The sequence below is a fragment of the Egretta garzetta genome, unplaced genomic scaffold, assembly GCF_000687185.1.
Source record: "Egretta garzetta isolate BGI_Z169 unplaced genomic scaffold, ASM68718v1 scaffold152, whole genome shotgun sequence".
Lineage (NCBI taxonomy): Eukaryota > Metazoa > Chordata > Aves > Pelecaniformes > Ardeidae > Egretta > Egretta garzetta.
Genome location: NW_009259037.1, coordinates 1,738,575 through 1,748,623, shown reverse-complemented (window position 1 = coordinate 1,748,623; position 10,049 = coordinate 1,738,575). Strand labels below are relative to the sequence as shown.

Sequence of the window (10,049 nt, the reverse complement as noted above, 5' to 3'; positions counted from 1 at the left end):
CCCTGCCCTGCTCCTGCTGGCCACACCACTCCTGATACAAGCCAGGATGCCGCTGGCCCTCTTGGCCACCTGGGCACCCTGCTGGCTCATAGTCAGCCCCCTCTCGACCAACCCCCCCAGGGCCTTTTCCGCTGGGCAGCTTTCCAGCCCCTCTGCCCCACGCCTGGAGCGCTGCCTGGGGTTGTGGTGACCCCAGGGCAGGACCCGGCCCTTGGCCTTGTTGAACCTCATACAGGTTTAGTTTTCGTTCACTTTCTTATGTCAGGAAACACTTCACTGGAAGGTCACTGAAAAGGTCATTTGGTCATGGCTGTTGCAGAAGTTCTCCATGGTGCTTAGCCAAACTATTTCCCAGGCCTAATTCACAGCAATGTTCTAGAAGTGCAACCTTTAGGAGTTTTTTTGAAGAGCTTTCCCGAGCTCTCTGTGGATGATTTATCACGTTTTTGTGTGTATATGTTGCCCAAGTAGTGCTATCAGCAGGATAAAGGGCAGTTGTGAATGGGGAGATTGGCAGTCTCTCCTTTGGAGGAGTTCATTTGACTCTGTCTCATGCCCTGATTTTGGTAGAGAAGAAAATTATCGGGCAGAAGTCCTTTGCATAGGGGCTGGATGCTTCTGTAGGGTCTTTGAAACACGCCAGTGTTCATCTCTGCTAGCTGGGATGCCGCTTTTTGCATGCAGTAAAGCATTTTAAATTGTCAGTGATTTAACATCCTGATTTAGCAAGTTATTTGATTTTAAGACTTGAACAGAGCCTTAAATGTACTCGTAGACAAATATGTATATACTGTGCTCAGTGAGGACAGAAGTATTTCGGTATGTTCTTGCGTATGCCGTACATATGTAATATTTTACATATGTACATAAAGTATTATGTATGTATCTTTAAAGAAAATCTATATATGAATATATAAAACTATATAAAATAACTATATATGACCATATAGAAGTAAATGCATGTATAAATAAGTAACACTTCTTACCCCACCACCATAATTCCCATAGATCTGTTACGGTGCATGCAAAATCTTCTTCTGTCTGTGTAAAGCAGCAAACTTTGGGTGAGGTGAGCCCTGCATCTCTTCCTTTCGTGTCCCTCTCTGCTCCAAAAAGCCCCCACCTCAAACCCCGAAGCAGAGGAAGCATTTCTTTAGATGAGCACCTGAAACGATTCAGTGTTGTAAAAGTCCCCTGTGAGCGTATGTCCAATTACAGGTACGAGTTTAAAAATTACTGTGGAACAGTTTTATAATAACCCAATGCACGTTTTCAGTTCTAAATGGGTGACTACTCGTGGTTGGTAGTTCAGTGAAGTGTCTTATCCTTGCAAATGTCAGAATTTTGGTTTCATGTAGTGATTTATCAGATTTGTTTTGTCCCATAGAGTTGTTTGTATTCTCTTGTCGATTTGTTTTACAAATGACTTCCAGCTGATTACCAAGTGAGCTGTGTGGCTGCTGTGTTCTTAAATAATTAGGAAATCCAGTGATTTCTCTATTAGGAAATTGTTGGTCTATTAAATACTAGTAGACAGCATATAGCATTTATAGGAGTTCTTATTGTTTAATTGTGAGTCAAATGGCAAGCTTTGTCTCCATGCTGTGTAGGGGAAGTGAGGTTACTAAAAGTAAGTTTGGGGGTTTTTTGGCCACGTTAACTAGATGAACCATAAAATCAAGAAATGTATTTGTCAGTGTCCCTCCGAATGAAATGTTTCTAAATTGACAAGAATTTATTGCGTGTATTTAGCTTCAGCATAGTTCCTGTGTCAGTGTTTCATCTCAAGTCTTTGCTTGGATGCTCATAAGTTGATAATGCCTCCTGAGCATCCTTTTGTAAAGATTAATATTTTATTCTCATTGCACATTCCTCTGACATTAATCATTGTGGGTTGGACTTGAGCGGTAGAGAACAGATGTCGAATTATTGTTGTCTGTAATCATTGTGCATCATACTCATGAGCTATCTTCAGAGCTGGCTTTTGAGCAGGAGACTAATGTTATAGACTATAGATTTATCAAGGTTGGCCATTAATCAGGGCTGGGAGGTGTTTGTGACAGGCAGGCTGATGAAGGTTAACCTTTCCTCTTCTGTACTTCTAAGTAATCAAGATACAGTTGATCAACCCAGTGTTTTTCAAAATAGTTTATAGCAAAGGATGCACTTAAAATCTTATCTCCTCATAGAGCGTATTACCCTAGTACTCGATTTGTTTAAAAATTTATAGAGATATTTGTGCGTGTGTTGGTGGGTTCATCTTTGGAGTTTGTTGTCTACTAGCTCTTGTGTTTTAATAGAGGTATCTAGAAAACCTTAAAACGATGGAGTTGTTCCAATAGCTGTTTCTGCTGCAGGTCAAAGTGGGGCAGTGGACAATGTTCAGTGGGACAAAGAATCGCAGAATTCTTTAGGTTGGCAAAGTCCTTTAAGATCATCAAGCCCAACCGTTCCCCTACCCCTGCCATCCCACCCCCAAACCTTGGCCCTCAGCACCGCCTCTGCCCGGCTGTTAAATCCCCCCAGGGCTGGGGACTCGACCCCTTCCCTGGGCAGCCCCTGCCAGTGCCTGGAAGATCCAGCCCCAAGGGGAAGACATTTTTGCTAGTGTCCAATCTAAACCTGGCCTGGCACAACTTGAGGCCATAAGGGTATCGGTCTACCTGATGGGGTCCACTGGAAGCGACTTTGCAGCGAAGGAGCTGCGGAGCTAGGGCTCAGGACCTGAGCCCGCTCCATGTACCCTTGCACCGGTGAGAGCCAGCTGCATGCTGCCCCATCCGAGCAAGAGCCTAGGCAGTAGGGCTTGGGAGGTTGTCCTGATATCCTGCAAGTAGGTATTTAAAAACTGCAAGAGAAAGGAAAAGTATCTAAAAATAATCTAGTAAGTAAGTACGATTTTATGACCTATTCAGATGCTGAGTATCGTGAAGCACCTTTTGGTTTTAGGCATAGTTTTCGTCTTTCCCATTGGCAATATTTATTCTTTTTTGCTTACTTCAAAGTAAGCTTTATACAGGTGTTTCTGCCTTAGCATAAAACTTCCTTGGGTAAGAAGAGGGCCAGGTAATTTTCAGAAAGACTTCACAGTCCTGGAGCTTGCATGGTTCTTGGAGGTGCTGGTGTTTGTGTTTTGGTTTGGGTTTTTTTTTAAATCTGGGTAGGGTCTGGATCTTTTTATCCCAGCAGACCTGGACACTTTATTTTATCCTCCCATGTTTATAACCTGCCACGTTTTATCCTCCCATGTTTATAACCTGCCACAGCTACACAGCACACGTTCACAACTCGCTGTGGAGGAAGGCAGAGGGCCTGTAGGGTGGTGACTGAGGAGCGTCGCCAGGTCTACCCAAGGGAACTCTACTCTTTTATATAGGTTGTGTAATTCCGAATGAAGTAGTATGACAAATCAATTAGTTTTTCCTTTCTCAGAAATTCAACTTGAATACCTTCCCTATTGATTGGAGCGTACTCTGGACAAGCTAACTCAAAGGTGACATAGCTGCAATTTTCGCCTTCTGCATGCTCGCAGATATTAAATTGATCTTTGACCGTTCTCTACTAGAGGGGGGTTAACGGGGACGTGAAACATTTTCAAATTAGGGGCCTTTGTAAGTTATTAAGGATTGATTCACCTCGCAGGCTTTACAAAGGTGTGTTCGTATGTCTTTGCGGGAGCACTTAGCAACTGGGCGTCGGGGTTCTTTCTCTCCCCTGCATTTGGTGAAAGGAGCATGCTACACCGCTGTTTGGTGGGTTTTTTCCTTAATCTGCTCTCTTCTTTCCAGGTCAGTCAAAACCTAAGGTAAGGAGGTTTCACAGATGTGGAGGCACAGGGCTGCAGTTGCAAAGCTTTTCTGGGGCAAACAGACTGGGCTGAAGTGAGCCCTTCGTTGGGTTGAAATTTGTATAGAAAATTAGTGCTTAATTTTGACCTGCATCCATCTGGCGATTCCTGCCGTGCAAGAACAGTCTGAGTACTTGAGCAAGGAAGGGAACGTTTTTTGGGGTAGGAGTGAGTAGTTAAGGGCTGGAGCAGTTCAGAGGCAGAAGTTTAAAGCAAATATAAAATGGCGATTATACAAAAGACATGGTGAGCCAGTGTCGGGGAAACCTTCTTTATGTAACGGCTGGATCTTCACTCCCAATTTCTTTTTTCTATTCAGTGGGGTGCTGTGGTTTGGGTTTTTTTTTAGCTGAGGTTATGCATTTGAAATACGTGACAGCAAACTATCCTTTTAAAGGCATATATATCATTGTCTACCATATTAGGGTAGTTGGGAGACTTCATTTTTGTATAAATAGCTTTAGATCACTTAATGAGCATCCTGGTAAATAAGCTTTTTCCTTGAGGTCAATTCTGTTTAGCCATTTTTTTCGCAGAGATGACCACCTCCTTTCACTTTTAATATCACTGTAGATTTATGATAATATAGTGGTAAACAAATACCAGGAACTTCTAATGAAGATATTTCTCTGCTATTGGATTTGGATCTTTTGTAATCCAATTCTCTGCTACCTAATGGAAACGCATAGGAGGGGATGTGACGAAGTCACGGCTAGGTGTGTTTCCCCATGTAAATACATTGCAGGGTCTAATGTCTATTTCTTGAGGCAAAAATTTCAACAGGCACACCATGATTTTTCTCCTTTTTCAGCTATAAAGAAGGAGGTTAAATGTCCAAGAAGCAATTATATAGAAAAACTCCGCATTGAAGAAACTAACTCTTCGAAGTACTTTCTTCGAATGAGAGCCCACTTGTGTATTCCTAGTGAACACGTACTTAACGTGAGTCACTTGAGACTGAAGAATGTTTCTCTTGAACTACGAGAAGTTGGGTGTGCTTATACACTGTTATTTCTCATCCTCCATGTGTGAGCTTACAAGGCAGAATGAGGGTGCTGCTGTTCCAGTTCCTCTCTAGCATCTTGTTGAGATCACAGAATCATGAAATGAAGATATTTCACAGATATGAAGATATATAGAGATGTTCTCCAGCAGTTGGACCTTACGGCATGGGCTGAAGGCTTCTGGCAGACTTTGGACAGAGACTGTTTCCCTATGATGTCCATCTTTGCTTCATCCATCCTGTTCTCTTACCTCTTTTTAGTAGGAAAAGCAAGTCCTCTTCAGCTCATACCTTATCACTGAGGGTCATCAAGTGAGAAGCAGTTTTCACCTTGGCACTGAGTTTTTAATGCCTTTATCAATTTTTCCAATGCAAGTCAAAACACACCACCATAAGCATGTGTTGATTTCTTCATCCTTGGCACCCCTTTGCCTCCTAGCTGTCAGTTTTGTTCTGGTACCTGCAGTGCATATTTGAGCTCAGTTTTCACTATGGGGGGATTTTGAAGAGGGCGCCTGTGTGGGGCCCATGCAATGTGGTTGGGTACTCTGTTATGATGCTACCTTCTACAGCACTGACACTGCAGTGCGGCATCTCCTAAACGCTGACAGGAATCATCAGGAGTGGTCGAGGGTGGAAGTCCGTGTTCTGTCTCTCGATGTCTCTTCAGCAAAAGACGAAGCCCGTCAAGGTACTTAATTGTGGTGAATCAAAGCCAGGGTCACCATCTTTTGGTGATGCAGATCATCACCATCCTTTGAGCTACAGGTATTTGCTGTAGCTTCTCAGCCCCAATTTGCTGCTCATTCTGTAACTCCAGCCTATCCTGACTGCTTCGGGGTGCCAGTTATGTCCGCTGCAGAAGGACAGAGACCAAATGTGTATCAATAAAGGGAATGTTTGGTTGCAGATGGAGCTTCTGCTGTTGAGTAGCCCTCTACTGCTACCAAGAGGAGGCTTCCCAGTGCTGAAAGTGTTACTTTGAACTATTGATCTCTTGGCTTCTCAGGAAGGTGTTGGGTATAACACTAAATCAGTGCTTTCACGTTGCAATATGGGGTCATCCCCTCTTAATTGAGATTAATTTCCAGTTTTCATTTTTTAATCTTGTGCCTCCTGCTGTGGTCTGTATGTTACTCACGCTCTTGATGTTGGGGTGGTGATGCTTAGTGGTCCAGAACCATTTAAAATCCTCTTAAGTAAAGACTTAATTGAGTGCTCATGAGCATTTCTGAATGTTCCAGGGACTTCAGCTTTTGTGTGAAGATAATCTCTAAGCAATGATATAGTCATTAAGGGCTGCCATGAAGCCTCCTCTTGTGAGTCATCCATATGCCATGAAGTCCAAGCAATTTGGGTAATATCACTAAAAAAAAAAATGTCAGTGTGTTATATCTTTTGTGTGGCTGTCAAGAGCTTCATCCATATTTTCCCAGGTACTGTATAATTAGAGATCTCATGAGCCAACAGCCAATGTAGCATTTGGCAACATGAATTCTTCAGTTGTTTTTTCAGAGATTGTCGGCCAGGTGGCTTTTATAGCACAAGGGCAACTTTTTGGAGTGACCCATGTTGTGATAGTGTATGCCCGAAAATAAAAATTTCTTAATGCTAACTGTTGTTTTTCAGGATACTTGGTTCACGTGCATATGCACGTGTGGCTGTGTTGCTTTCTGTCTGTCTTACGCTTCTGACTTCTTTGAGCAGGGTGAAGTAGCTGGAAAAGTCCCATGGGTTTCTTCTGTTCCTGTTTTACAGTATTATTTAGAGGAGGTGGAAAAATACCAAAATGCTCTTAACTCCTCCTTGTCCCTTCCTCCTTTCCCTCATCCCCCAAATTTAGTACTATTCTGATGGTATATACACTGTGGAATTTAATCATCATTATTTCTTCTTAAATAAGTCAGGCTCTGATGAACAAGAGTAACCAGTTCCCCTCCTCTGGGCATGGATTTATTTGGGGGCTGGGAACCGGGGAAAGGATTTTAATTTCTCTCTTTACTGCTTTTGCAGATAAAGCATTCATGCTTCTTGTCGCAGGCTGTGGTTGGTTTTGGCTGATGCCCGCGTAGAGAAGGGAGGTGCCTCTGGCTGTGCCATCTCTCCTGAAGGAAACAGAGCGTGGGCCGGGGTTAGGAGTGAACCCTGGGTCCCTGCCCTCCTTCTGGGCAAGACAATTTGCAGGTTATATCTTAATTGGATTGATTAGCTCAGTGTGGCCTGTTGGTAGGTTTAGGAGTATCAGTCTTTGCCTTATTGCCTTTACATTCTTGACTTGAGCCAAAATGTTGAGCTGTGTCATCTAGTTCCATCTGCCTCATCTTCCTTCTCTGTAAGTCCTGTGCTCGCCTTCCACAGGCCACTACATCTGCATTCCCGCATAAGGTATTTCAGCAGCATTTTTTGAGCTATAAAAGACCACGTCATGCAGCTGTGAACGTTCATCTGAATAGCATCATACATCTCAGTGGACCACGTTTGGATGGTTAGGCTATGCTGTGTTGGTAACCAGTGCAGGTGAGGTAAAGGGGCTTCAGTAAACCTTGCCGAGACTCAACCAGTTGAGCAAGCGGGCAGCTACGCATGTAGGCGATGCTTTGTGTCGTGCGGTGCGGTGGTGCTGGATAGGTCCAGTTAACCCCTGTTTTTAAGCAGAGGCAGTTAACGCCAGTGAGACCCCTCAAGTACTTTGCTGAACTGGGGCTGGTGGTGGGCGGCGTGGGTGCCGAGCATTCTTCACCAAATAACTTCATTTTCACTTGCTTATAACTTCTTCGGGTTTTTACGGTTTTGGTTGAAAAGCAGGCGACTGGAAATCTGGAAATTGCCTTCTTTTCCCCAATTTTTTTGTTTTTAATCTTATGTAAGCACTGAAGCAGATTGGCTATTTCGGCAGTGCTGTGAAGTTATTTAAAGCTGTGTATGTAACCTTATGTTTTGTGTGCAGACTGCAGGGAAATCTTGCTGCCAACAATGACAGATCAGCTGAAGTATCACTTGGAAAGACAAGAAGATTTGGAGGCTTGTTGCCAGTTGCTGAGTAACATCCTGGAAGTGCTTTACAAGAAAGATGTGGTTAGTATCGTACGGTTCTGTGATCATTAGCGCTTAAAAGAAAGGGATCTTAGTAGAATGAATTAAACAGGTAACTCCTTACGGCTTAGAGCTTTCTTTTTTTTTTTTCCCTGCCCTAACCAATCTCTCTTAAAGTCTTCTTTTTAGATACCCAGTGATGAAGATGTGTGGTGTGACATCTCAGGATGTTTCTTACTGTGTCTCAGGCACATGCAATACAGCACGGTTATCCAGTAACGCTTTTCCAGACACTAGTTAGATAGCAAGTAAATAGATATTCTTAGGAGTTTGACACTTCCTCTTACATGGTGCCTAGCCTCTGCCAGGTAGAAAACATTTGGGGTGTTTTGTTGTATTTTTGGTTTTTTTTTTGTTTTGTTTTGGGGTTGGTGTTTTGTTTTTTGTTTTGTTGTTCCCCATGAGCATTTTGGGAAATGCACGTTTGAGTTGTATTGATACCAGCCAGACCAGCCTGAAGGCAATGTGTGTGTTCATATGCACACGTATATATATAAGATACATATTATATGTATGAAAATATATATGTATGAACACTTCTATGAAACTTTTGTTGACACAGCAAACTTGCTCAGCTGTTTGAAGCGCCACTGAAAGTTAGCTAGTACAATTCTCCACCTCAATAAGAGAGAACCTCAACTGGAAAGTGGTGGCTTCTGCGTGAATATTGTAACTGGCGTAGTCGTCTTACCCATTCAGAATGTAAACGCACGAGACGGTTGCGCATGAGAACCTGTGCGCTGCCCTGGGCTGGGATGCAGATGTGTGGCTGGTGTAACAGGCCCTTTTTTGTCTTCTCTTGACTTCACACAAATACGCAAGTGTTGCTGCGTTGCCAGAGAGCTGCAGTGATTTGATGCTCTCTTAAAAAGTTGAGGCTGAAGAGGCTGCTGCCTGAACCTGCAGTCCCCTGCTGAATCATACACTAATTTAGTTGGAAAGGACCTCAGGGGTCAGCCACTCACGTCCTATCTAGCATCTTACTTGACTGTGTTTTTTGGGCTCGTTCTGATTTTGTTTCTTTTTTGAAGTAGTTCTGTGTGACTGCTTCGGAGCGTGGGTTATTTTAAAAAGGGGATTTGGTTTTGGCAGCTTGGCTGCATCCTGTCACTCTTTGTTGGCTGCATTTCTCTCCGTGGTGGCAACTCACTTGCAGCTCCACCATCTCCTGGGCTGAGCCCAGCTGGGGGGGGGCTGCCGGAGCGGCAGGGGCGGGGCCGAGAGCTGCCCTGCGCCGCTGTCCTTAGCGGCCGGCTGCCAGGGGCCTTCAGGGAACAGCTACCCCTTTGCCACCAGAGCAGGGGGATGGAGAAGGAAGGGGACAGGGAAAGGAAGGGAAACGCTGCTCATGAGGAGCGATGTAAAGCAGCGGTGAAAATGGACAGGAGCAGCACAAGGTGCCGGTAATGCAAAGAGGAGGAAAGTCTTGGGAGAGCTGAAGGGTGCAGAGGAGCAGGATACCGAAGGAGAGGCGTTCTCCTCTGCAGATGCTCTTGGTACCAGAATTGTAAGGTTTATCCCAAAGAGAGATCTGTCAGCAGCAGGAAGAAAAGTCTGTACTGGAGCAGTCGCTGTGCACTGTGTGTACCAATGCTGGCTCGTTCTACAAATATGCAAATGCATTTTTTCATATATGCAAGTCTGCCTGTGGTAATTAAGCATAATCCAGTGATGAGATACGAGTTATTATATGGATCCAAAGGCAAGAAAAAAAATGGTTCATCAGAACGTTTGTTTGATGGTCAAGAAGATGCCTTACTTAAAAATATCTGGGAAAATGCTTACAAGTGTTGGCTATAGAATTGTTTCCCCCTCCACCTCCCAGACCCCTTTTGAAGCCTTCTCCTGCAGACTAAGGAAAGCTGTGAAGCAGCCTGTTCATAAAATAAAAGATGGGAGCAAAGCTCATCTGTTTCCTTCTCCTTGTCACGTGTGTTTGGCTTCAGTTCCGGTAGGCATCATTCTGCGTGAGGCTTCTGAGCTTGCTCTTAAAAGCCAGTTGCACTGAATACAATCATAGAATCATAGGATCACGGAATCTTTTAGGATGGAAAAGCCCTTTAAGCTCCCCCAGCCCAACCGCTCCCCTACCCCTGCCATCCCACC

At 44.0% G+C, this 10,049-nt stretch overlaps 1 protein-coding gene across 1 annotated transcript in view; it reads left to right on the top strand.

Annotated features, from left to right (window-relative positions):
- The window catches only part of DOCK1 (dedicator of cytokinesis 1), a 316,870-nt gene that overhangs the window by 71,770 nt on the left and 235,051 nt on the right, over positions 1 to 10,049 (top strand). The window contains exon 26 of the mRNA XM_035890418.1: positions 7,798 to 7,925. Coding sequence (XP_035746311.1) covers positions 7,798 to 7,925 — 128 coding nt within the window. The remainder of the gene's footprint in view (positions 1 to 7,797; positions 7,926 to 10,049) is intronic.